The sequence below is a fragment of the Sphaerodactylus townsendi genome, linkage group LG17 (genome assembly GCF_021028975.2).
Source record: "Sphaerodactylus townsendi isolate TG3544 linkage group LG17, MPM_Stown_v2.3, whole genome shotgun sequence".
Classification (NCBI taxonomy): domain Eukaryota; kingdom Metazoa; phylum Chordata; class Lepidosauria; order Squamata; family Sphaerodactylidae; genus Sphaerodactylus; species Sphaerodactylus townsendi.
In genome coordinates this window covers 12,772,340-12,798,580 of record NC_059441.1, presented here as the reverse complement: position 1 = coordinate 12,798,580, position 26,241 = coordinate 12,772,340, and the positions used below count along the sequence as shown (strand labels likewise).

Here is a 26,241-nt window from a genome sequence, read left to right as displayed (position 1 = left end):
ACTCCAACCTGGTGAACCAGGTTGGATTCCCCACTCCTCCACCTGAGTGGCGGGAGCTTATCTGGTGAACCAGGTGTGTTTCCGCACTCCTACATTCCTGCTGGGTGACCTTGGGCCAGTCGCAGTTCTCTCAGGACTCTCTCAGCCCCACCTGCCTAGCAAGGTGTCTGTGGTGGGGAGAGGACGGGAAAGGAGTTCGTGAGGTCCGTTGAGTCTCCTTAAGGGAGAGGAAAAATGAGGTTTGAAAACTATCATGAAAGCAAGCCTGGGAGAGCCACGCTTGTTTCAGTAAAACCTGGGTTCTTTTCTCCAATAACTCCAACCAGCTGAGGTCTTAACGATTTTTATTGAAAAACAGAAATCAAAGAAATGAAACATGATTGCGGTTAAGGGATTGCTTAGGTAGTTACATCCCTTTTGGTGCTTTGTCCCCATTCCGGGAACCCATGGCCCAGAGATCCTTCTCTGACCACGTCTCAAGATGGAATTCCAAAACCTTTGTTTTCCCCTTCTCAGGAAAACTCTGTTCAGGCCATGAGGTAACTTAGGCCTTTGAAGTTTCATCCTAGCACCTCTGCATAGTTTCCTGTTCTCCCTCCAGGAGATCAAAAGGCAAAGATGCTTTTCACAGTCATATGTGACTTTGCTAGTTTTACAGTACTATTCCATCACAAAAACCAACTCTCCTTCCTTTTCAGAAGATGGCTGTTGTGCCTCTGTTGGACAACCTGTTTTTCTACTTGACCATTCTGGCGGCAGAGAGCCAACCAGGACTCTTGAAATGGTCTACCAGCCGAAGAAAAAAAAATGAGAGAGGGACAGACTTGGGGGGGGGGGGCTAGCCAACTTGCATAGGAAGCTTTAACACCCAAAATGCAATTGCCATGTTCACCTATATCTGCTGAGAGGAATTATGGGGGGGGATGGACTGTACTCAATCCATTGCAAATTAGCTTAGCAGATGAGTTTCCATCCTGGCGAAAAAGAAACCAGAAACGCAATTGTGGGGAAGACCCTTAGATTGAGACCAGTTGGAGGGGGTTTGTTTCCCTTTCCCGCTTTGGAGAGCCAGAAAACAATGCAGTTGATCTGCTTGTGCCCTGGCACAGGGCAATCAGAAATGGTGGCCAAACGATGGCAAGAAGAAAGCATTGCAAGGACACTGCTTTTCCAGAGTAAGGAACCTGAAGGTCTCCTTTGGCTCCAAGTGGCAGGAGGGTGGGGAGCGATGCCCCCCAAAATTTGCCACCTGGGGCAACAGGTTCAGCTCGTGTGCCTTGGCACATCAAAGACTCCCTCCAGGTGTAGGGTGTGTATTTTAAGAACGAAAGGACCCTGCCAGATTGGAGCAGTACTCCCATCTAGTCCAGCATCCTGCCTCACGCGGTGTTCTTGGAGGAGAGTTGATGTTAATAGTTTTACAGTGCTATGGTTATCCTGTCCATTTAAAATGGTTCCTACCGCGGTGGCCCTGGGAGAGGCAGGAAGGCGAGATGCAAATAAATTTTTTTAAAAGGCAGGCAGCATTTAGACCCCTTTCGCACCTGCAGAATAATAATGCACTTTCAATCCACTTCTGATCCACTTTGCAGCTGGATTTTACTGTGTGGAATAGCAACATCCACTTGCACACAATCTTGAAAGTGGATTATCCCGCAGGTGCGGAAGGGGCCTTAGAAAGCAGGGCTCGCCTCACATCTCTCTGGAGGCGTGCTGTGAATTGTGAGAGCTTACGCTCTTATAAATGTATTTATATTTATACACCCTGCCTTTTCCCTCAGTGGAGACCCAAAGAGGCATCATTCTCTTCTCCATATTCCCCCTCACAATAACCCTGCGAGGTAGGTGAGACAGGCAGTGTGTGTCTGGCCCAAGGTCTCCTATGGAAAGAGTGGGGATTCGAACCCGAGTCCTTAGTAGGACGACACTCTCCTCTGCTATACTTCCCTGGCTCTTAATATATTGGTGCCATGGGCCCTCTCTTCTGATAAATCTAGACGCATTTCTAATTTTAAGCAGCATGAGAATCTCAAAATAGCAACCACTGGCGGCAGATGTTTGCTTCCTTTCTCCCTCCCAGCTGTCTTTCCGAGGAAACTGAACGTACCCCGGGATTCCTGTCCTTCCGCCACTGCTGGCGGTGGGGGGAGCTTAACAATTAACACCAGAGAATCATAACCAATGGGAAACTCCCTTGCAAGATTCCCTAAGCAACCACTGGAGGGTTTTTGCATTTCTTTTTCTGATAGGGTAAAGAAGAGTCGAGCAGGAAACATCAAAAGATTTCCGGATAACTGTCTCTTTGGTGAGATGCTCCCTGCAGAGTAGAGCATCTGGGAGCCCCAGCGGTGCGGGAGGCAGTGTTGTGCCACCAGTTTATGGCTGAGAACATTGGCTGCCCCCCCCCCCCAGCAACCATTCCTGTAGTCCCCCCCCACACACTCTCGTTGCTCCCTTTCCGAGACTTTGCCCTCTGCTCAAAGTCTACGCTGGAATTCCATTTTCCTGAACAAGTTACTTATTGCACGTTTTGCCACGCTGGCCTAATTTATCTGTGCACTTTCCTGACCTGAGACCAACACGCTGGGTTAAAGTTCCTGATTTGCTCAGGTAAGGCCGTTATGATTTTGACATAAACGTGTTGCTTATTGGGATGTTTTCCACTGCCTTTCCCGTAGGACTTTGGAGGTGCTCTGCTGAGTTTGTGGGCAGCTGGCTCAGATCAGTGGAAAGGTCCGGGGGACGGCGTTGGATTACTTGGTAGGAGAAAGGCAGGGCAGCGGAGCCTTTGGCCCGCACCGCAGGTACATCGTTAACCCCCAGGTGTCTTGAAACGCCCTGGCAAATCCATCTTCTCTGCACAGCTCTAAGGCAGTTTAGAAATCTGCCTTTTGAAAGGGGCTACAGTTGCCATCTTCGGGCTGGGAAATTCTTGGAAATTTGCGGGTGGGGCTTGGGACTGGAAGGCACCTTAGGGGGTGTGGCCTCATGTATGCATGTTCCGTCGAGTCACAGCTGACTTACGGCAACCTCTGGTGCGGTTTTCAAGGCGAGAGATCAAGAGAGGTGGTTTGCTAGTGTCTGCCACCGTGTGGGAAGAGAAAGTTACGAAAGAACTACGTCTGGCTTCATGTGGAGGAGTGGGGCGTTGAACCTGGTTCTCCAGATTAAGAGCCATCGCTCTTAACAACTATACCATGCTGGCTCCTATAACACCCTAGAGCGGTGGTGGCGAACCTATGGCAACGGGTGCCAGAGGTGGCACTCAGAGCCCTCTCTGTGGGCACGCGCAAACACATCTAGGCTGGCCTGGCCCGCTGGGCTCGATTATTAGCATTAAACCTAAGACCTAGTTTTGGGGAAGCAGTGTAGGTAACCCTGTTAAGCGCTGTTAAACCCCACTGATTTTCATGCGAAGAACTAAAGCGTGATCCTTTACCTGGGAGTAAGCTCGGTTGCGGGCAATGGGGCTTGCTTCTGCATAAACCCTCCTAGGGTCGTGATCCACCTGTTCGAAGAGTTGCACGGTTGCTTCAAAGCAAAGCCACCGACTACCACCAAGCTTGCTCCCGAGTAACGCACGCCTCGGAGCCAACCGTTTTTTCTTAACTAAAACCTCAGTATTCAGGTTAAATGGCCGTGTTGGCACTTTGCGATAAATAAGTGGGTTTTGGGTTGCAATTTGGGCACTCGGTCTCGAAAAGGTTCACCATCACTGCCCTAGAGTCCGCCTTCCAGAGCTGTCGTTTTCTCCAGGGGAATTGATCTCTCGTCTAGAGACAAGGTGTAATTTCAGGAGATCTCTCACACATCCACTCCCGGAGTTTGGTAGTCCTGAAAATGGCCCTTTATAAAAGTTTGCTGTCAACACCCCCACCAAACATATGTGTGTGTTGTTGTTTTTTCTACTTCATGCTCCTTTGGCATTATGTGCCCTATAGCAGATGTAGAGTTCCATCTGGATGCATGTTAAAAGTTTTCCCGTCCAGTAAAAAAGTCACCCATCTTAATTTTGAGAACTGGTGTTTTTCTAGTAAATCCCTGCTTCTTAGAAGGAAATAGAGCAGTGGTGGCGAACCTATGGCACGGGTGCCAGAGGTGGCACTCAGTGTAGGTAACCCTGTTAAGCACTGTTAAACCCCACTGATTTTCATGCGAAGAATTAAAGCACGATTCTTTACCTGGGAATAAGCTCGGTTGCTGGCAATGGGGCTTGCTTCTGAGTAAACTCTCCTAGGGTTGTGATTCACCCATTCGAAGCATTGCACGATTGCTTCAAAGCAAAGCCACCAACTACCACCAAGCTTACTCCCGAGTAAATGCGTGCCTTGGAGCCAACCGTTTTTTCTACACTAAAACCTCAGTATTCAGGTTAAATTGCTGTGTTGGCACTTTGCGATAAATAAGTGGGTTTTGGGTTGCAATTTGGGCACTCGGTCTCAAAAAGGTTCGCCATCACTGAAATAGAGCATAGGTGTCAAACTTGTGGCCCTCCAGATGTTATAGACTACAGTTCCCATCATCCCCTTCCAGCATGATGCTGGCAGGGGCTGATGGGAACTGTAGTCCATAACATCTGGAGGGCCGTGAGTGTGACACCTGTGAAATAGAGTATCACTTTACAGTGGTATTTCCCCCTTTCTGGGGGAGTGGGTGCTGTGATGAATCTACTAATATTACTGGAACACGGCCATACAACCTGGAAAACCCACAACACCCTAATCTACTAACCCAGTGGTTCTCAACCTTCCTAATGCCGCGACCCTTTAATACAGTTCCTCATGTTGTGGTGACCCCCAACCCTAACATTTATCCATTTTACAGATGGAGGACACCGATGCAGAGAGTCTTAGGCGACCCCTGTGAAAGGGTCGTTCGACCCCCAAAGGGGTGCCGACCCACAGGTTGAGAACCACTGTACTAAGCCCTTGACCATTCTTCTATATACATTTTTTTTAATTGCCAGGCGTGAAAATCAGGCTGCTGGAACATGAGTACTGCAACATGATAGCTGAAGCGAGGAAAACATGCTTTCCTCTAAATTTGCTTATCCCTTTTGAACAAGGACATACAGCCAACTACCTTTTCTGGCTTACCAATCCAAGGCACAGAAGAGCAATATCCTTGGCCCGTTTCAATTTAATGCCCTCTATGCTCCTTAAAGGCAGATACCAACGCATAGATAAACAAAAGAGGCTATGCCCATGCAACTCAGGCCAAGTAGAGACACTGGAGCACACTCTGTTTCATTGTGCAAGATTTGCCAAGATCAGAATGACCCAGCCCATCATTGCTTCACTTCTATACAATCATTTAACTGATGCTCTTAGGATTCCGTTAATCTTAGATAATCTTGATCCTTACTTCTGCGAAAGCGTAGCAAAATATCTTTAAAAGATTATAGGCATAGCAGCTAGATGGACACTAAGCACTAGATTGCTATCATCATAACAACAACAATGCTGCTCACATTAACTATTTGCTATTGGCACACAGTGCCTACATCTGCCAGCAACCTTTGGGTTCACGGTCACGGTCACCCAAAGTCAAACGTGGGTGATTCATTGAGGGATGTCGTAGTTTTGTTATTGATTACTAGATGGAGTGAGTGACAACTGAAGGCTGTGGCAACCTATGGGAGCCAAATCAATTGTTTGCCCATTTCCTCGCCCCCTATCCCTTGTTCTGTGTTAGGATTAGGTGCCACTCTAACAAACTCTGTGTTTTATAGTGGAGTGTTGACACTGTATGCTGTTGTGATGCCTGGGCTCTGTTGGTGGGTTTTTAGTCAGGTCTGTGGAGAGGTGTATAGGAATGGCACTTTTGATGAGTCCATTTGGACTAAACTTTTGATGAGAGTCTGAATGGCTGCTGTAACTATCTGTCTTTCATGGACAATTGTTTTATGGTTTTATTGTTTTATTGTATTTATTGTTTTATTGTATTTATTGTATTTTGGAATGCCAATAAAGGCTATCATCATCAATTGCCAGGGGTGAACATGGGTCCCAGATTCCACACCTTCCTTCAAACTGTCTCCAGCTCTCGAAAAAAAAAATTATTCTCTCTGTCCTGCAACTTTCCTGTCTTTCAGTTGATGAAGGTCTGAAGAAAATCTTCCCTGGAGTGATGCTTTCTAATGTTGTTCTAATCTTCCCTGGAGTGATGCTTTCTAATGTTGTTGTTCTAATGTTAAAATGTTGTTGACTTTTCTTACTGGATGGGGAAACTCTGACAGGCATCCCGGTGAAACTTGGCATCTGCTATTGCTGTTGTTTGTTAATGTACCCTTCCGGTGTCCCATTTTTCTCTAGAAGCACGATGTCATCCCAGACCAACCAAGCGGTTCCTATGTTGAATAAGCCGGGATTCAGCGAAACGCAAGCGGTTGGCCTGGTGGAACGGGAGTTCGGGTTGAACGTCTCGGAAATCCAACCGCTCCCTAGCTACGATGATCAGAATTTCTTTTTGCGCGCCGCTTGCTGGGAAGGGGATAAAGACGGCGTGGAAGAGTACGTCCTCAAAATCACCAATTGCGAGGACAGCCGGAATCCTGGCCTCATCGAAGCTCAGACGCAGGTCATGTTGTTTCTGAGTGCCGAAGGTTTCCCCGTGGCCACCCCGCGTTTCACCAAAAAGGGTGAAATAATGTTTCTTGAATCAATAGGTAAGGAATTCTCTGGACTCAAATGGAACTCTCTTCCTACAGACCAATACAGCTGCCCGCTGCCACTAGGAAGAAGTGTTTTCCAGGTAAGAATGCTGTATTCCGGAGGGCAGCCATTAAGAACATAAGAACTAGCCAGCTGGATCAGACCAGAGTCCATCTAGTCCAGCTCTCTGCTACTCGCAGTGACCCACCAGGTGCCTTTGGGAGCTCACATGCAGGATGTGAAAGCAAGGGCCTTCTGCGGCTGTTGCTCCCATGCACCTGGACTGTTAAGGCATTTGCAATCTCAGATCATGGAGGATCAAGATTGGTAGCCATAAATCGACTTCTCCTCCATAAATCTGTCCAAGCCCCCTTTAAAGCTATCCAGGTGAGTGGCCATCACCACCTCCTGTGGCAGCATATTCCAAACACCAATCACACGTTGCGTGAAGAAGTGTTTCCTTTAATTAGTCCTAATTCTTCCCCCCAGCATTTTCAATGAATGCCCCCTGGTTCTAGTATTGTGAGAAAAAGAGAAAAATTTCTCTCTGTCCACATTTTCTACCCCATGCATCATTTTATAGACTTCAATTATATCCCCCCTCAGCCGTCTCCTCTCCAAACTAAAGAGTCCCAAACGCTGCAGCCTCTCCTCATAGGGAAGGTGCTCCAGTCCCTCAATCATCCTTGTTGCCCTTCTCTGCACTTTTTCTATCTCCTCAATATCCTTTTTGAGATGCGGCGACCAGAACTGGACACAGTGCTCCAAGTGCGGTCGCACCACTGCTTTATATAAGGGCATGACAATCTTTGCAGTTTTATTCTCAATTCCTTTCCTAATGATCCCCAGCATAGTTTGCCTTTTTTACAGCTGCCATGCATTGAGTTGACATTCCCATGGAACTATCAACTAAGACGCCCAAATCCCTTTCCTGGTCTGTGACTGATAGCACTGACCCCTGTAGCATGTATGTGAAGTAAACATTCCTTCGTTGAGTGACGTGTGTCCGTCTCATTGTGTTTTAGACATTGGCTCGGCCACCCAAAGCTACTTGGTGAGACTCTTGACGTATCTGCCAGGCCGATTGGTGGCCTCTGAGCCCGTGGGTCCTCCCATTCTGTATGATATTGGACAGCTGGCCGCCAAGATGGATAAAACACTTGCCGAGGTGAGGTTTTAGAGGTGGCATTTGAGGGAAACATCCCAGCACGGTGTAGTGGTTAAGAGCAGGTGCACTCTAACCTGGAGAACCAGGTTTGATTCCCTGCTCTGCTACTTGAGCTGTGGAGGCTTAGCTGGGGAACTAGATTAGCCTGTGCACTCCAACACACATGCCAGCTGGGTGACCTTGGGCTAGTCACAGTTCTTCGGAGCTCTCTCAGCCCCACCCACCTCACAGGGTGTTTGTTGTGGGAGGGGGAGGGAAAGGAGATTGTAAGCCACCTTGAGTTTCCTTACAGGAGAGAAAGGGGGGATATAAATCTAAACTCTTCTTCTTCTTTTTCCTGCAGAAATTCCACAATCCTTTAACAAAACATCTTCACAGAGGCACCTTCATCTGGAATCTGGCTAACGTCCCTCTTCTGGAACAGTACATTCCAGCACTGAACCAGAATCAAAACCTCGAAGTAGTAAAGTGGGTCATCGAACAATTCAGAGCGAAAATCGTGCCAAAGTTAAGCAGCTTCCGGCCCTGTAAGTATTAACGACAGTGTTACTTAAGCACCCCAGAAGGACTATTTCTTTTGCTTGCTTGTGTGGGTGGGTGGGAAAAGCTTAGATAGTCCCAAACCAGATAAATTTATTTATAGGCTGCTTTTCTCCACATGGGGACCCCCAGGGGCATATAGTACCAAAAAGGGAGAGAAGAGAGGAAGGCAAAGGTGGGATCCAGCAGGTTCTCACCAGTTCCCGAGAGTGGGTTACTAATTATTTGTGTGGGCCGAGAGGGGGTTACTAATTGGGTCTGCTTTTCCATTAGAAATTCCATTAGGTCCCAAAATCATAAAGTCCTGTTGTTTCCTATGTGGCTGGTTAGCGAAGGTAGAAAACGGGATCATTCTCCCTGTTGGGCTGTTTTAAAAACATGTTTTAGTAATATGGTAAAGTTCCTTGTTTAAGGAAAGTATCTTTCTTTTAATTTCTAGAAACAAAACTAAGTATTTGAAAGTATTAAGTATTTGACAGGCAGTCAATTAGAGGAGCAGTCGTTGTTTCTGTTGGCAGTAGACGATAGGACTTGCTATAATGAGTTTAAATTATGGACAGAAAGATACCAGCTGGAAATTAGGAACTTTTTTTTGCAGTAAGAGTTTTTTTACAGTAACAGAGAAATTATTAATGCCCCGCCTCCGGAATGCCCGCCCACGGCCCCGTTGTGCCACGCCCAGCCCCATTGGCGCTACGCCACTGTTTGAATCCCACCACCATGGGAACCTGTTACTAAAATTTTTGGATCCCACCACTGGAGGAAGGAACACAATTAAAAAACAAAGACAGTTTCAGAGGGTAGTTGTGTTAGTCTGCAGTAGAAGATCTAGACTAGTTAAGCCCTGGGTGATATCGACATCTTCTGAAGCATTTGGGAATTCCTGGCCACGGCCAGACAGGCTGCTGGGTTTGGCATTTCAGTTTTCTGCTCCACGTTTAGGTATCAACCACGGAGACCTTAACGACCACAACATCTTATTGGACGCCAATTCTGCTTCCCCTGAACGTCCACGCGTGTCTGGTATTTTGGACTTCAGCGACATGAGCTACGGCTATTACGTGTTCGAAGTCGCGATCACCATTATGTACATGATGATCGAGAGCGAGGACCCCCTCGGCGTGGGAGGGCACGTCCTCGCGGGGTTCGAAAGCGTTGTCCCCTTGACCCCCGAGGAGCGAGGCGCCCTCTTTCTCCTCGTGAGCGGAAGGTTCGCTCAGTCCCTCGTGATGGCCGCCCACACCATTCGACTGCACCCGGAGAACGAAGAGTACTTGATGACCACGGCCAAAACCGGATGGAAACACTTAGGGAAGCTTTTTGAGACCGGCCAGGAAGCTGTGGAGAAGATCTGGTTTGAGACGGCAAAGCAATACACGTGAAACGACCCACCGGGACATCTTGGATTATATAGTGTATATGAAAGAGTAGAAAGTGTCCCAGTGTACATACAGCAGGGGTATTTAATCAGTGTACATATGGCAGTTGTATTAAATAAATGATGTTAATTTGCAAGTACGCTTAATAGAATTAATTCTGTGTATTGTCGAAGGCTTTCACGGCTGGAATCACTAGGATGTTGTGGGTTTTCCGGGTTGTATGGCCGTGTTCCAGTAGTATTTTCTCCTGCATCTGTGGCTGGCATCTTCAGAGGATCACAGGTCTCCTGGCATCTTCAGAGGATCCTCTGAAGATGCCAGCCACAGATGCAGGAGAAAATACTACTGGAACACGGTCATACAACCCGGAAAACCCACAACATCCTAGAATTAATTCTGCTTCCAAAAACCAGAATCCAGACTTTGGGGAAGAGGATGGGTGGAGAGGGAAGGGCTGGAAAGTGGGGAAGGCATGGAGATTTGGGATGGGGGGGAACCCCAGACCAGAACGTTCTTAAATAGCCAGGAATTTCCCAGCTAGGGTTGCCAACTCTGGGTTGGGACATTCCTGGAGATTTGGGGATACAGCCTGCAGGTGCTGGAGTTTGGGAAAGGGGAAAACCTCAGTGAGCCACAAATCCCCCTTTACGAGGCACTCATGCACAGGGGAAGTGATCTTTGCCATCTGGAGGGCAGATCTCCAGGCCCCACCTGGAGGTTGGCAACGTGGCTTAGGAACGAGCGTGGCCAGCGTCCCCCTCGCACCATAGAGATTAGCATCCCTAGAGCCGGCCGCTACTTCCGGTTTAGAACGGCAACGGCTCCTCCCTCCCTCCGCTGGGGAGGGAGGCTCGCGAGCACCGCCTCGCGCGCAGAGGCGAGTGCGCAGGCGCGGCGGCCATTTTGGGAGCCGGCGGCTTAGCGAGCGAGGTGAGTCGGGGCTGGCGGGGTCTCCTGGGGGCGGGCGGGTCCCCTCGGGGGGCTCGGTCTTGGCGGGCGGGCGGGCCGGCCCAGGGGCTCCGCAGCCCTCCCCGTAGGGCCCTGCCCGCCTCCTCTTCCTCCCGCGTAAGGGCTGGCTGGCTGGTTGGGCATGACTTGGCATCCTGGCTGCAGGTGAGCAGGGATGGAGGGGGCCTCGCGCTTCGCCTTCCTCTCTCCTTCCCAGTCTGGACCCTCCTGTGCCTGTTGCTTAGCAGGCAGGCGGGAGCCCAACAGGTGCTGCTTTGGGTGCTCAAGCTTAGCAGGCAGGCGGGAGCCCAACAGGTGCTGCTTTGGGTGCTCAAACTTAGCAGGCAGGTAGTAGCCCAACAGGTTCTGCTTTAGGTGCTCAAGCTTAGGCAAGTAGTAGCCCAATAGGTGCTGCTTGGGTGCTCAAGCTTAGCAGGCAAGTAGTAGCCCAATAGGTGCTGCTTTGGGTGCTCAAGCTTAGCAGGCAGGTAGTAGCCCAATAGGTGCTGCTTGGGTGCTCAAGCTTAGCAGGCAGGTAGTAGCCCAATAGGTGCTGCTTTGGGTGCTCAAGCTTAGCAGGCAGGTAGTAGCCCAATAGGTGCTGCTTTGGGTGCTCAAGCTTAGCAGGCAGGTAGTAGCCCTGGGTGCTCAAGCTTAGGCAAGTTGTAGCCCAATAGGTGCTGCTTTGGGTGCTCAAGCTTAGCAGGCAAGTAGTAGCCCAACAGGTGCTGCTTTGGGTACTCAAGCTTAGCAGGCAGGTAGTAGCCCAACAGGTGCTGCTTTGGGTACTCAAGCTTAGGCAAGTTGTAGCCCAATAGGTGCTGCTTTGGGTACTCAAGCTTAGCAGGCAAGTAGTAGCCCAACAGGTGCTGCTTTGGGTACTCAAGCTTAGCAGGCAGGTAGTAGCCCAACAGGTGCTGCTTTAGGTGCTCAAGCTTAGGCAAGTAGTAGCCCAATAGGTGCTGCTTTGGGTGCTCAAACTTAGCAGGCAGGTAGTAGCCCAACAGGTGCTGCTTTAGGTGCTCAAGCTTAGGCAAGTAGTAGCCCAACAGGTGCTGCTTTAGGTGCTCAAGCTTAGGCAAGTAGTAGCCCAATAGGTGCTGCTTTGGGTGCTCAAGCTTAGCAGGCAGGTAGTAGCCCTGGGTGCTCAAGCTTAGGCAAGTTGTAGCCCAATAGGTGCTGCTTTGGGTGCTCAAGCTTAGCAGGCAAGTAGTAGCCCAACAGGTGCTGCTTTGGGTACTCAAGCTTAGCAGGCAGGTAGTAGCCCAACAGGTGCTGCTTTAGGTGCTCAAGCTTAGGCAAGTAGTAGCCCAATAGGTGCTGCTTTGGGTGCTCAAACTTAGCAGGCAGGTAGTAGCCCAACAGGTTCTGCTTTAGGTGCTCAAGCTTAGGCAAGTAGTAGCCCAACAGGTGCTGCTTTAGGTGCTCAAGCGTAGGCAAGTAGTAGCCCAATAGGTGCTGCTTTGGGTGCTCAAACTTAGCAGGCAGGTAGTAGCCTAATAGGTTCTGCTTTGGGTATTCAGACTTAGTAGATAGGTGGGAGCCCAATAGGTGCTGCTTTGGGTGTTCAAGCTTCACATTCCTCTCCCCTCCCCATCCTGGACCCCCCTGTGTCTTTTGCTTAGCAGGCAGGCAGGAGTTCAGCAGGTGCTGCTTTGAATATAGTAGATGAGTAAAGACCTCAGGCGGGGAATGTGGTCATTTGGATCCTAACAGACTGGCCCCGGAACACACAGGGCGTTTCTGTGGAAGCCATACCATTGGTTCATGAGCGATCCCAAATCGGAGGCAGAAATCTTTCTGCTGGCATGGAAATAAAAACCACTGAGCTCAGTGGGATCTACTTATGTGTAAACTTGTGTAGGATCTGGCTGTCAGGGTTCCTAACAGAGCTCCTCACCTGTGCAACATTATGCAACTGGTTTTAACGTTTCTATTTTTGAATCGTTTTTATATTATTGCATTTTTGTTCTGTATCGATAATGTGAACCGTCTCGAGTCCCTTGGGAGGTTGGCAGAGCACAAATGTAAAATATAAAATAAATACAAACATTATCATTGTTTGTATTGGGGTTTAATTGAGCTGGAATAGTGCTGACCTGGCTAGGAAGCTAAGCAAGGTCAGCCCTGGTTGGTGCTTGGATGGGAGACCCCACCCCCGCCCCCCGGACATCGAGGGTCACTACTCAGGCAGGCAACGGTAAAGTCTCTTCCGGGTCACCATTAAGTGTGCCGTGACGATGGCGCTGTTTCCACCCCCAACCCTGTATGTTCCGGCCTTTTGCCAGTTAGACTCCTAACTTCACCCATCGCTTTGTGTTTGAATCTTGCGCAAGCAGCGTTTTCACCACTCTTTGCTGCGCTGGTAGCAATTCGGCGTCATCAAAAACACACATTCGTAAGAAAGTTTGTCATCTGTGCTTTCGTCTTCATGTCAGTTGCGTGCTGTGAATGAAATTTACCAGCCTACATTGGTATATTACTGCAGGGCTTCCACGTTCTGAAAGAAGGAACGTTCTGCTAAAATGCTACAGCGACACTTTTGACGTCTCTCTTCAGAGACCGGTCTCCTTGCTTCTTGAAATGTTTCAGCGTCATGACAAAGAAGGATTTTTACCCCCTGCCGAATCATCACAATGATCGCATTTAGCATATTGAAATCCCTGTATAGTTGAACGTTTGTGTTTTGTTTTTCGGTGTTGTGGCCAAAGCTTAGTGTCTGCCAGAACTCCGTTGTGTAACTTAAGTAGTCTTCGAAACTGTGATTGCATGATTCTAAATAGGCAAGAAGAGTCTTACTACCAGTTGTTCCAGCGTAGACAACTTCCATTCTTACCGCATTAGGCAGCAGAGTTTCCAGGTCTGGGATTTGTATGTGTGTTTTGTTCGCAGACTGTTTTTACATACAGTCATTCCCTGGAAAACATTCTATAATTGTAGCTAGTACAGTCTTCAAAATTCTAGGAACAAAATAGTCACAGTACCAAATTGCTTTCTTGGACAGTAGCCCTGTCATCTTAGGAGAGCCAGCGTGGTGTAGTGGTTAAGAACAGGTGGATTCTAATCTGGAGAACCAGGTTTGAGTGGCGGAGGCTTATCCAGTGCACCAGATGTGTTTCCGCACTCATATATTCCTGCTCGGTGACCTTGGGCTAGTCACAGTTCTCTCAGAACACTCTCAGCCCCACCTACCTCACCAGGGGGGGAAGGGCAAGGAGATTGTAAGCCCCTTTGAGTCTCCTGCAGGAGAGAAAGGGGGGATATAAATTCAAACTCTTCCTCTTGTGGGGAGAGGAAGGGAAAGGAGCTTGTAAGCCACCTTGAGTCGCCTTACAGGAGAGAAAGGTGGTGTGTAAATCCAAACTCTTAAAGGGTATTACATGGATTTGGTTTTTTCTTCAGTGATCAAATAGCTCTCCTAAAGTTTAAAGAAAAAGTCCCAAGCACATTTTAAGAAGTGGAGAATGTTCTTGATGTATGTATGAGTGGGTTGTCAGTTTTTATTTATCTTTTTTTTTAAACTGACCATGCTCTTCAAGTTTTGGGGTTTTATAATCAGCAGTTAATCTCTTAGAAATTTAGCTGGCAATGCTCGTATTGGCTCAGGGAAACTGTTGGGAAAGCCTCAACTTCTTAGATATCTGTTGTTGTGGGAACTATGTATTGTCGAAGGCTTTCACGGCCAGAATCACTGGGGTGCTGTGTGGTTTCCGGGCTGTATGGCCATGTTCTAGCAGCATTCTCTCCTGACGTTTCGCCTGCATCTGTGGCTGGCATCTTCAGAGGATCTGAAGTTGTGGGAACTGCTTGAGGAGTATAAGCGCGATACATTAGGGTAATATAGTAGAACAAAACTATTATTCAATTGAGCCCTTTCACAGCAAGAGCAGTATTTGTTCCTAGCTAAGCAATTTAAAAAAATCTAGCAAGTGTATGTGAGATGCCGTTAAGGTAAAATGTTACTATGTTTTGTCTTCTTTTTGTTTTTGCAGCAGAACATAGCCTGGGAGCAACATGGTGAGTACATTTGTCCTCGTTTTGAAAGTTTTCCCCTGTCAGTCGCCAGCTTGTGAGTCTTCACAGGCATCATTTTAGGCGTTGAGTCCTGTCCTTGGAATTTTGTTGGGAGTCTAGCAAACCAGCAGGGTGCTAACAGATTGGGAGCGTGGGAATGTGTTATAGAGAGTGGAAGATAAAATATTGTTGTCTGTTGTGTGTTTTTCAAGGTGTATGGCTGTGGTCTGGTGGTTTTTGTCCCTAACGTTTCGCCTGCGTTTATTGCTGCCGTCTTCAGAGCCATGTGACGGTGTGGGGGGCCCTTTAAAAATATTTTAAGCTGGTTCAAGAGTCTTTTATGGTCAGAGGGCTAGAAATAAATCTAATGAGTGTTGCGCTTGTTGAAAAGAAACCGTCACGCTTCAAAAATCGAGTAACAGAAAAACACATTCTTTTTTGCAGTCCCGAAGATATGATTCAAGAACCACCATCTTCTCCCCAGAGGGTACGTCCTGTTGTAGCGCTCACTTATTTGTGGTTCACAAAACAATAACCTTGTGTTTATGTAGCACTCAAAACACTTTGCGTACATCTTGTCAGTAATCCAAACCGCAGCCCCGTTAGGGAAGACTTGTCGCCTCTTTAGAGATGTGGAGCTGAATGAACAGTGGGTTGGGGCTTCGGTGTAGGGGGGAGTGTAAATGGAACAAATACATAAGACAATCTGACAAGCTCATGCTTGTGACGAGATTGGGTCTGGAGGCTTTCTGGCCGCAGCTCGATCTCTTACTGTGCTATAAATTGTCTTCTGCTGTTACCATCACCACAAGCGAGAGCTTTCCTTGACTTTCCTCACTCAATGCAGCATAATTTGAGATGTTTATAATAACCGACTCTGTTCAGCTGAACGCCATTTGGACGCGGACTCCATAACCTGCAGCAATATGCATTTGATGCATAGTTATTTTGCGCCGACGTTCGTTCTGAAAACAGCCGTCTCCTGTCTGTAACTCGGTGTTTCTGAACCTGGCGAAGTTAGAATCACAGAGTTGGAAGAGACCCCAAGGGCCATCAAGTCCAACCCCCTGCAATGCAGGAACACGCAATCAAAGCACTCAGTCCTTCCAAACTCTCAGGACCCCAATGGAAGACATTCGAGTCTGGCCGTCTCCGTGGCGTGAAATGACGAGTCTCCGTTGTTCTTGCAATCGCCTCTGTAGGTCGCCTCTACCAGGTGGAGTATGCGATGGAAGCCATTGGGCACGCGGGCACCTGCCTAGGAATTCTAGCAAACGATGGAGTCTTACTGGCCGCTGAGCGTCGCAACATCCACAAACTTCTGGATGAGGTCTTCTTTTCGGAGAAAATATACAAGCTGAATGAGTAAGTCTGCAACTTTACAGTTGTTTAAATCAGAGGCGTAGCTCCAAGGGGACGGGGGTGTGACGCAACGCACCGGGTGCACGCCTCTGTGGGGGTGTGGAGGGTGCACTGGTACACTGAGCACTTTCCCCCCTTGCTACGCCTCTGGTGTAAATACAAGCGGCAAACCCCAATTGATGCCACAGTTGCGGAATTTGTCGCACCTAGATAAGACTTGAGCATTCGAATTTCGATTGTTGTTTTTTCCTCCAGCAGTGGCGTAGGAGGTTAAGAGCTCGTGTATCTAATCTGGAGGAACCGGGTTTGACTCCCAGCTCTGCCGCCTGAGCTGTGGAGGCTTCTCTGGGGAATTCAGATTAGCCTGTGCACTCCCACACACGCCAGCTGGGTGACCTTGGGCTAGTCACAGCTTCTCGGAGCTCTCTCAGCCCCACCTACCTCACAGGGTGTTTGTTGTGAGGGGGGAATGGCAAGGAGATTGTAAGCCCCTTTGAGTCTCCTACAGGAGAGAAAGGGGGGATATAAATCCAAACTCTTCTCCTCCTCTTCTTCTTCCTCTCTCGTTCAACTTTTGCTCTGGGTGTTTCTCTTTAACTTTTGCGGTTGTTTCCAGCGTAGCATTGTGCTTGGGGTGTCAGACTAGATTCCGGGAGATCCGTGTTCGAGTCCTACCTCTGCAATGGGTCCTGGGCCTGTCACCTCATTTTCAACCTAGCATACCTCACAGGGTTGTTGGGAGGGTGAATGTAGGAGAGGAGAATGCTGTAACCTGCTTTGAGTCCCCGCGGGCAAGAAAGGCAGGGTGTAAATGAAATCGGTAAATGAAAGATGCATCTAGAACTGATGTTCGTTACTGGAAGAAGAGTCATTTTCCAGTCTATGTAACTGTTGATATGTTGGCATTGATACAGGCCCATTCACTACCAGAGGCTCAATGATTTTTTTAATGAATGTGGGCAGTTGCCTTAGTCGTGCAGATCACCTCCTGTATTACATACACATGTGCACTGCTCTATGCAGACGACACTGTGTTAGTCCAAGGTGGGCCTGCAAAGACTGCTTCAAGCCTTTGCGACGTACTGCACAAACAGTGCCCTGTCGATTAATTACAACAAATCCAAAGTGCTGATTTTTTCGAATTCAAAAAAACTCAGCACGTGGAAAATAAACGGTACATTGATTGAACAGGTCCATTCATACAGATATTTAGGAATCACCTTCCACCATTCCTTAACCTGGACCTCTCATATCCACCAGACTCTCAATACAAGTAAAACCAAAGTGTTGGCAATATCCAGATTTTTTCACACCAGAGGCGGTCAATTTTTTCCTGCCGCAATGGAAGTTTTTCAGTTAAAACTACTGCCACAATTACTTTACGGAGCTCCAATCTGGGGAGCAAAAACCGCTGAGAAATTAGAGAGTGTTCAATCTTTGTTTTTTCGTCGTTTATTGGGTCTTCCCAACTCAGTCACGATACCAAGTTCTTTGTTTAGAAACCGGAGACCAAGGCGATTTTTCCTGGGTTTGGCTTTCTTTGTTTAAATACTGGCTTAGCCTTCATTTTAGAGCCCTCCGGGCAGTCTGACATATCTCCTGTTAAGCGCCCCCTTCCACTCCACCTGGCACACCAAAATTATCAATCAAATAAACAACATAGGTGTATCTTTTGACCAACTCCTACTGATGGGCCGAAGACAGGCTTTCGGAGTTTTGAAACAAGCAGTACTCTTGACATTGAAGGGCAGCTTCTCACAGCTGGAGCCTGCAGAACTTGTTCTCCCACATTTTATGGCATTTCACCACCATTGCCGGGTTTTATGGCTAAATATCTGAGTAATTTAATCAATCCACATCTCCGTAGATATTTTATGCTTGCTCGGCTTAATGTGCTACCGACTGCCCAAACAAGAGGCAGATACCATGGCATCCCACAGGAGAACAGGACTTGTTCCTGCGCAGCGGGCCTACCCGAAACAACTGAACACGTGCTCCTTCATTGTAAAGATTTGGCAGTCTATCGGTTGCTTTTTCTCGAGGCCATCTTGAAGAAATTTTCAGTGAGATCAGACAAGGAAATAGTTTCATACTTGCTTAGTGACCATCATCCCCACACTACTGAATCAGTTGCCAGGTTTTTAACAAAGGCACTTGGATCAAGGGTGAAACCTTTGTGTAAATTTTAGTCAATTGGTTTTAATATAATTTGCATTTTACCACTTTTTATATGCCATTAAAGGTATTGTATTTGTATTTGTATTACATACATTGAAACTGTATACATTGAAAATCCTGGGGGGAAGAATTAGGACTAATAAAAGGAAACACTTCTTCACACAACGTGTGATTGGTGTTTGGAATATGCTGCCACAGGAGGTGGTGATGGCCACTAACCTGGATTGCTTTAAAAAGGGCTTGGACAGATTTGTGGAGGAGAAGTCAATGTATGGCTACCAATCTTGATCCTCCTTGATCTGAGATTGCAAATGCCTTAGCAGACCAGATGCTCGGGAGCAGCAGCAGCAGCAGAAGGCCATTTCTTTCACCTCCTGCACGTGACCTCCCAAAAGCACCTGGTGGGCCACTGCGAGTAGCAGGGTGCTGGACTAGATGGACTCTGGTCTGATCCAGCAGGCTACTGCTTATGTCCTTATTTAAACAAAAGCTTTATTCTGTCACTTTTCAGTCTTCAGCGACTTCCTGAAAATCCGTTCCTGTCAGAAGCTGATGCAGCTACGCCCCCTCTCTGATATTACATGCTGGTTATTTGTATCTGCCCTTGTTTTTTTCATTTCCTAAATCCACACACCTTAGATTAACCCCTCTCCTCCACACGCAAGCTGGAGCAGCAGATATCTTAAATTCAGCCAGAGAAGCATTTTGTTAGGACTAGTCAGGAAGCGCAGAGCGCTTTCCAAGAGAAGAAACGCAGCCGAAGGCTTTTTTGCATACGCGGCAGCAGTTTCCAGCTGAATTTCTAGGAGCCGTGGCAATTTAGGTATCGGAGACCGTGGGTCTTTTGTTTCTTGCCTCTTTTCCGTGCTGAGTTGCACATTTTCATACTTAAGATTAAGGGGAAGGTACACCCACAATAATGATAAGAGGAAATTTGTACCCACCAGGCTGAAGACTAAAAAATCACAAGGTATTTTATAACATCGTAGCAATGTTTAAGAATTATTTGGAAGCAATTTTGCACAATACATAGGAACACAGTAATTTTTTTTCTTTTTTAACACAATAACAGCAACGGCTAGCCAGAATCTAGATAATTACTGGCCTCGTGAAAACTTCAAGGCTGTTAAGCAAAAAACAGGGATTTTTTTTCTCAATGCTCTAACATATAATCACGTTGGGGTTGCGCTCTGCAAAATTGTTTTTTCTCACCCTAGGGTGAGGCAAGAGGCATAAGAAAAAAACAATTTTGCAGAGCGCGCCCTCGACGTGATTATATGTTAGAGCATTGATTTTTAAAAATCCGTTTTTTGCTTAACAGCCTTGAAGTTTTCACGAGGCCAGTAATTATCTAGATTCTGGCTAGCTGTTGCTGTTATGGGTTAAAAAAGAAAATAATTTACTGTGTTCCTATGTATTGTACAAAATTCCTTTGAAATAATTCTTAAACATTGCTATGATGTTATAAAATATCCTGTGATTTTTTAGTCTTCAGCCTGGTGGGAACAAATTTTCTCTTATCATTATTGTGAGTTGCACATTTTGCCAGTCTGCTCAGCCCCTTCCGACCAGGATAGCTTTTCCCCTCTGTTTACATGAAGAATTCTTCTAATGCAACTTCTTCAGACGTGACTGTCGTTTTCACCTATCCCGCTCATTGGGATGATTTGCATAAGACTTGCTTTGTGGCGCAGCGGCTCATGCTTATTTTACTGCAGTATTATGAAAAGGGGTGCCCCTTTGCTTGGCAAACAGGACCCTAAAACTGGGGGTCTGAGCGCACGAAGTTTGTGTCTTCCAGGGACATGGCGTGCAGCGTGGCCGGCATTACTTCAGACGCCAACGTGCTGACCAATGAGCTGAGGCTGATAGCGCAAAGGTAAGAGCTCAGAAACATTTAGACTATTTGAGAGCCAGCGCAGTGTAGTGGTTAAGAGCAGGTGCATTCTAATCTGAAGAACCGGGTTTGACTGTCCGCTCTGCCACTTGAGCTGTGGAGGCTTATCTGGTGAACCAGATTAGCTTGTGCACTCCCAACACATGTCAGCTGGGTGACCTTGGGCTAGTCACAGTTTTCGGAGCTCTCTCAGCCCCACCCGCTTCACAGGGTGTTTGTTGGGAGGGAGGGAGGGAAAGGAGATTGTAAGCCCCTTTGAGTCTCCATTCAGGAGAGAAAGGGAAGATATAAATCCAAAACTCTTCTCCGTCTAATACTCTACCCACACCTCTGCTTTCCCAAGAAAGTATGTGTCATCCCCAAAATAGCCCCAAAGACACATGCTCCCAGCCCAGTTGAGTCAGTCTTGTGTAAGTGTAAACTGGAGGGGGAAGTTGAAAATCACATGTGCTGGAGGAGGGTATACACTTCAGCAGTGGCATAGTGGTTAAGAGCAGGTGCATTCTAATCTGGAGGAACTGGGTTTGATTCCCTGCTCTGCCACTTGAGTTGTAGAGGCTTATCTGGGAAATTCAGATTAGCCTGTGCACTCCCACACACGCCAGCTGGGTGACCTTGGGCTAGTCACAGCTTCTCGGAGCTCTCTCAGCCCCACCTACCTCACAGGGTGTTTGTTGTGAGGGGGGAAGGGCAAGGAGATTGTCAGCCCCTTTGAGTCTCCTACAGGAGAGAAAGGGGGGATATAAATCAAACGCTTCTTCTTCTTCATGTAGAAAGGGAAGCTAGCTCAGTTCAGCTCTGTATCATCAGATATTTTCATGGGGGGGATTAACTCACAGGTTGGTCAGCACTTTGTTTACACGGCTGGAGAGCTTTGCGGAGCACAGGTCTGTCCCTTTCTCTTTGGTGGGGGTTTCGGACCCGTCACAGCCCTTGACAGCTCTCCTCTGGCCATTAGAGCCCGCTCCAGGGACCGGCTGACCCAGATTGGCAGGAAATCAATGCAGGTTCTCAGGAAAGGTGTTGAACAAAGCAACAATGAAAAGCTCCCCAGACCTCGGCAAAACATGAAACTCAAATTAGCCGTCTGGTTTTGGCTCGGCCTTTAATGACTTTGAGAAACTCAAAAGGACTTTTGAGGGCGGCGGTTTGTACGGCAGGACTTAGCGCTGCGACAGACCGCCTGTATCGCATAGCAGTTCCTCTGCAGATTAACATATTTTTGCTGAGGCTGTGGCAGAGCTCTCCGTAGAACTACAGACGCTACAGAGGAGGATGGAGAAAATAGAAAAGATGACCTTGTTATCTCAGCAGAGCTCCCGGGCCCTTAATCCGGAGGGGGGAAAACAGTTTTGCCCTGAAATCTTTATTGGGGCCTTGATGTGGAACCTCAATTAACGGGCTTTTGTTTCTGTCACATTCAAATGTTATCTGAATTAAAATGCTTGGAAAACTGCCTGGGAATCTTCGCATCTGAATCGGGATATTCCTAAATGTCGTTTAGATATCTGTTGCAGTACCAGGAGCCGATCCCTTGCGAGCAGCTGGTCACCGCCCTATGTGATATCAAGCAAGCTTACACACAGTTTGGGGGTAAGTAAACCTTCCCCGCAGCAAAGGCATCGTAAACAGTTTATACCATTCGCTTTAATAGCCTGAGCATGATTCATGTCAGGTGACCCAGCGTGATGTAGTGGTTAAGAGCAGGTGCACTCTAATCTGGAGAACCGGGTTTGATTCCCCACTCTGCCACTTGAGCTGTGGAGGCTTATCTAGGGAACCAGATTAGTTTGTGCACTCCAACACATGCCGGCTGGATGACCTTGGGCTAGTCCCAGTTTTTCGGAGCTCTCTCAGCCCCACCTACCTCACAGGGTGTTTGTTGTGGTGGGGGGAGGGAAAGGAGATTGCAAGCCCCTTTGCGTCTCCTTACAGGAGAGAAAGGGGGGATATAAATCGAAACTCTTCTTGTTCTATCTGAAGGAGCATCTTCACCCATATGATTAATTTTAGATTAAGACGTGCATTCTCTTTAGCAAGATTCAATATTTTGCCATCTGCCTTACTCGAGGGTCGATTCCAAAAAATACCAAAGACCGAAAGATTATGCCCTTGCAACAGCATACAAGTAGAAACACTAGAGCATATCAAGTTTCACTGTCCAAATAGGGAATACTTAAGGTATAAGCATCGACCATTGTTTACATCCTTTAATGTAGATATGACAGATGATCAAAGGATAAAGTATTTCCTGGATGGATCAAATCAGGATTTTTCTGAATTAGTTGCCAAGTTTCTGTTGGATATAATTGGTACATCTGCTAAGGGAGATTTTTATATTAAATGATGGTTATTTGAGCTGTATCTATGTTATTCTGGTTGTAAAATGTTTCTGGTTACAAAATGTTTTACTGTATGATGCCAATAAAGGCTTTGTGTGTGTGAAATCTGCACCCATATGAACCTGCCTGTGCACTGAGGTCAAGCAATGGGGCTCTCCCGGTGGTGCCTTCCTGCGGTGCAGGGTGAGGGAATCCACAGGAGGGATTTCCCCAAGGCTGGTTCCAAACTATAGAACAGCCTCCCCTTGGAAATTCGCCAAGTGCCAACCCTTTGTGGGTTGTTGTGTCCGGTGAAGACCTTCCTATTCGCCCAGGCTTTTAAGGTGTTGTTATTGTTTTTAAAGAAACTGTAGAGAAATTGCAGGCTTATCACCGTTGAGCATTGCCGTCCCGCACAAAAGCCGAGACCCCGCAAAGGTCCCCTTGCGCTTCACATCTTAGAAAGAAACAATGAGGGGTTTATTTAGTGTTTATCTTAAGCACGACAGAGCAGCCTATTAAATCTCAGTTCACAGGAAAGGATTTTGCCGTTTCTTGATCCTCAGCTCCGAGCAGGTTGTGGTGACCGATGGGGCAACTCTCGTTTGTTTGTTTGTTTGTTTGCTGCTCAGTTTGAATCTGCCGTGACCTTGTCTTTGGCAGGAAAACGTCCCTTTGGGGTCTCGCTGCTGTACATCGGCTGGGATAAACATTACGGGTTCCAGCTGTATCAGAGTGATCCCAGCGGAAACTACGGCGGGTGGAAAGCCACATGCATCGGAAACAACAGCGCCGTAAGTTAGCTTTCCTTCAGTTAATGTCGTTTGCAGTGTTTACATTTTGGGGGGAGAATTGCACAGCGTTTCTTCTGCGTTTGTTAATTTGAGCTTCGCTTCTCCCAATGGCCTCGCGTCGGCCAGGAAGAAAATAAGAGCAGGAAGAAAATTGGAGGAGCAGCAGTGGCGTAGGAGGTTAAGAGCTCGTATATCTAATCTGGAGGAACTGGGTTTGATCCCCCGCTCTGCCGCCTGAGCTGTGGAGGCTTATCTGGGGAATTCAGATTAGCCTGTGCACTCCCACACACGCCAGCTGGGTGACCTTGGGCTAGCCACAGCTTCTCGGAGCTCTCTCAGCCCCACCCACCTCACATGGTGTTTGTTGTGAGGGGGGAAGGGCAAGGAGATTGTAAGCCCCTTTGAGTCTCCTGCAGGAGAGAAAGGGGGGATATAAATCCAAACTCTTCTTCTTTTCTTTTCTTTTCTTAAACAGGCAGCTGTCTCAATGTTGAAGCAGGACTACAAAGAGGGAGACATGACTTTGAAATCCGCACTCGCTTTAGCTGTCAAAGTCCTGAACAAGACCATGGACGTTAGTAAGCTGTCTGCAGAGAAAGGTGAGCAAAGCAATTTCTTCATCCCCCTGTCTTTCCCCTTCTCAGAAGATTTAAGGCGCAGTCATAATTGGTTCCAGCCTTTTCTTTGGCGAGAACAGAGTCTTTGGAGAGCCAGTGTGGCGCAGTGGCGAAGAGCAGGTGCATTCTAATCCGGAGAACTGGGTTTGATTCCTCACTCTGCCACTTGAGCTGTGCAGGCTTATCTGGTGAACCTGATTAGCTTGTGCACTCCAACACATGCCAGCTGGGTGACCTTGGGCTAGTCACAGTTCTTCGGAGCTCTATCAGCCCCACCCACCCCACAGGGTGTTTGTTGTGAGGGGGGAAGGAGGGAAAGGAGATTGTAAGCCCCTTTTGAGTCTCCTTACAGGAGAGAAAGTGGGAATATAAATCCAAACTCTTCTTAACAGCTGACAGTTTTGCTTATGCTCAGTATAATTGAAAATTAAATCCGTTATCACCCATAAAGTACTTCTTTATGGGGTTTACAAACCTGTCTCCTTCAGCGATCTGATCCAAAAAATGTAAACTTCACGGTAAAACTTAAAACCGTGCTCTGGGAAATGTTGTCTTTGGGGTGTTACCAGACGCTGCCGCTGCGGACTTATCACGGTTCCCCGCCTGAAACTAAACGCATTTTTGTTTTAGTTGAAATTGCAACCCTCACGCGAGAGAATGGGAAGACAGTAATCAGGGTTTTAAAGCAAAAAGAAGTGGAGGTGTTGATCAAGAAGCACGAAGAGGAGGAAGCGAAAGCCGAGCGCGAAAAGAAAGAGAAAGAGCAGAGAGAAAAAGATAAATAAACCAAGGCCCCGGAAGGTGGGAGAAAAGGGTCTGTTTGTACAGAATTTGAGATATGTGCACATGGGCGTGGAAGGAGCCAGAAATTCTACGCACCGATTCAGCTCGTTATACCATTGAAGCGAATTATTCCTGCCCTCCTTCACTTGGTTTCTTTCCATCTTTAATTCTTCTTTTTTTTATTGCACAATAAAAAACTTTTAAAAAACGATGCTGTCAGAAGTTTGTCGTGCTTTCGTGGCGTCTGCTATGCTAATGCGGAAGGAAGCCAGTCGGCTTGACATTTATAACCACTCGGAGCAGTGCGTCGGAACGGCAAATCGGATGTTTTTTTAAAAAGGGGTGGAAGAAGAAGAGCTTAAGGACTGGAATACATTTTCAGATGTTACGTCGGCAAAAAGGTCACAGTAGCACAGATGAAAAGCAAACTCGTCCGAACCTGACGGAAATCATTTATCCTGCTTTTCATGACGGTTTATTTGAAACATTTTAATACGACTTCTGTCCCAGTTCAGGGTCTCCGGGGTGATGAACGGTCAAAACTTTAAAACAGATTTAACACTGTGCATGAATAAAATAAAACACAAAGAAATGCATAGTAAAATAAACAAATACATAAGCGGTGTTTAAAATAATGAATAATAAGTTAGTAAATCTTCCACATAGTCAAAGCTGACTCACTAGAAGGGACCAAATGTGTAGATCCAGTTGAGAGCCAGCGTGGTGTAGTGGTTAAGAGCAGGTGGATTCTAATCCGGAGAACCGGGTTTGATTCCCCACTCCTCCACCTGAGTGGCAGAGGCTTATCTGGTGAACCGGATGTGTTTCTGCATTCCTGCTGGGTGACCTTGGGCTAGTCACAGTTTTCTCAGAACTCTCTCAACCACCCCACCTCACAAGGTGTCTGTTGTGGGGAGAGGAAGGGAAAGGAGCTTGTAAGCAGGAGAGAAAGGTGGGGTATAAATCTAAACTCTTCTGATAAGAATTGCATTTGACCCTGCCGTTTGGTGATGCTATCCCAAGGAAGGCATAAATCGGATATTAGAAAATTCAGGCCAAATTCTAAACTACCGCCTCCCAGTGATTTTCTAAAAATATTGGCCGTGAAGATTTTTAGGTTGTTTTGTCAAGTTTTAATTGCTCCAGTGATGTTTTCAGTTGAATTTGACCTCTGAAAACACAGCTTCGCAGATTCCTTCTCAAAACCTTTTTTTTTAATTAATACAGAGGAACTACCGTCTCATTCTTGAGACGAGATGTTTTAAACTGCTTTCATGCTGAAAAGGATTTCTCAGCAAAAAAATAGCAAAGACCAGTCTGGAATTAACCCAGGAGCAGCAGTGGCGTAGGAGGTTAAGAGCTCGCGTATCTAATCTGGAGGAACCGGGTTTGATTCCCAGCTCTGCCGCCTGAGCTGTGGAAGCTTATCTGGGGAATTCAGATTAGCCTGTACACTCCCACACATGCCAGCTGGGTGACCTTGGGCTAGTCACAGCTTCTCGGAGCTCTCTCAGCCCCACCTACCTCACAGGGTGTTTGTTGTGAGGGGGGAAGGGCAAGGAGATTGTAAGCCCCTTTGAGTCTCCT

The 26,241-nt window shown here is 47.3% G+C and overlaps 2 protein-coding genes across 5 annotated transcripts; both read left to right on the top strand.

Moving 5' to 3' along the window:
• The first annotated feature begins 2,254 nt into the window (after window positions 1-2,254).
• Window positions 2,255-9,876, top strand: HYKK (hydroxylysine kinase). Of its 3 annotated transcripts, none has more exons than XM_048481906.1 (6): window positions 2,255-2,305; window positions 2,679-2,804; window positions 6,315-6,667; window positions 7,679-7,821; window positions 8,165-8,348; window positions 9,304-9,876. In XM_048481906.1, exons 3-6 carry the CDS (start codon window positions 6,322-6,324, stop codon window positions 9,741-9,743), a joined length of 1,113 nt encoding a protein of 370 aa, XP_048337863.1. In that variant the 5' UTR covers window positions 2,255-2,305; window positions 2,679-2,804; window positions 6,315-6,321; the 3' UTR covers window positions 9,744-9,876. The 3 variants fall into 3 exon arrangements, with proteins under 3 accessions (XP_048337863.1, XP_048337864.1, XP_048337862.1); XM_048481907.1 differs by lacking the exon at window positions 2,679-2,804 and adding an exon at window positions 6,710-6,753 and having other exon boundaries at window positions 2,263-2,610; window positions 6,315-6,512; XM_048481905.1 differs by lacking the exon at window positions 2,679-2,804 and having other exon boundaries at window positions 2,264-2,610.
• Window positions 9,877-10,586: 710 nt separating this feature from the next.
• PSMA4 (proteasome 20S subunit alpha 4) lies at window positions 10,587-24,880 on the top strand. 2 transcript variants are annotated; one of them, XM_048482116.1, is made up of 9 exons: window positions 10,587-10,670; window positions 14,681-14,705; window positions 15,147-15,189; window positions 15,905-16,067; window positions 20,044-20,121; window positions 21,644-21,732; window positions 23,124-23,254; window positions 23,730-23,853; window positions 24,502-24,880. In XM_048482116.1, exons 2-9 carry the CDS (start codon window positions 14,703-14,705, stop codon window positions 24,654-24,656), a joined length of 786 nt encoding a protein of 261 aa, XP_048338073.1. In that variant the 5' UTR covers window positions 10,587-10,670; window positions 14,681-14,702; the 3' UTR covers window positions 24,657-24,880. The 2 variants fall into 2 exon arrangements, with proteins under 2 accessions (XP_048338073.1, XP_048338074.1); XM_048482117.1 differs by lacking the exon at window positions 10,587-10,670 and adding an exon at window positions 10,687-10,853.
• The last annotated feature ends 1,361 nt before the right edge of the window (window positions 24,881-26,241 follow it).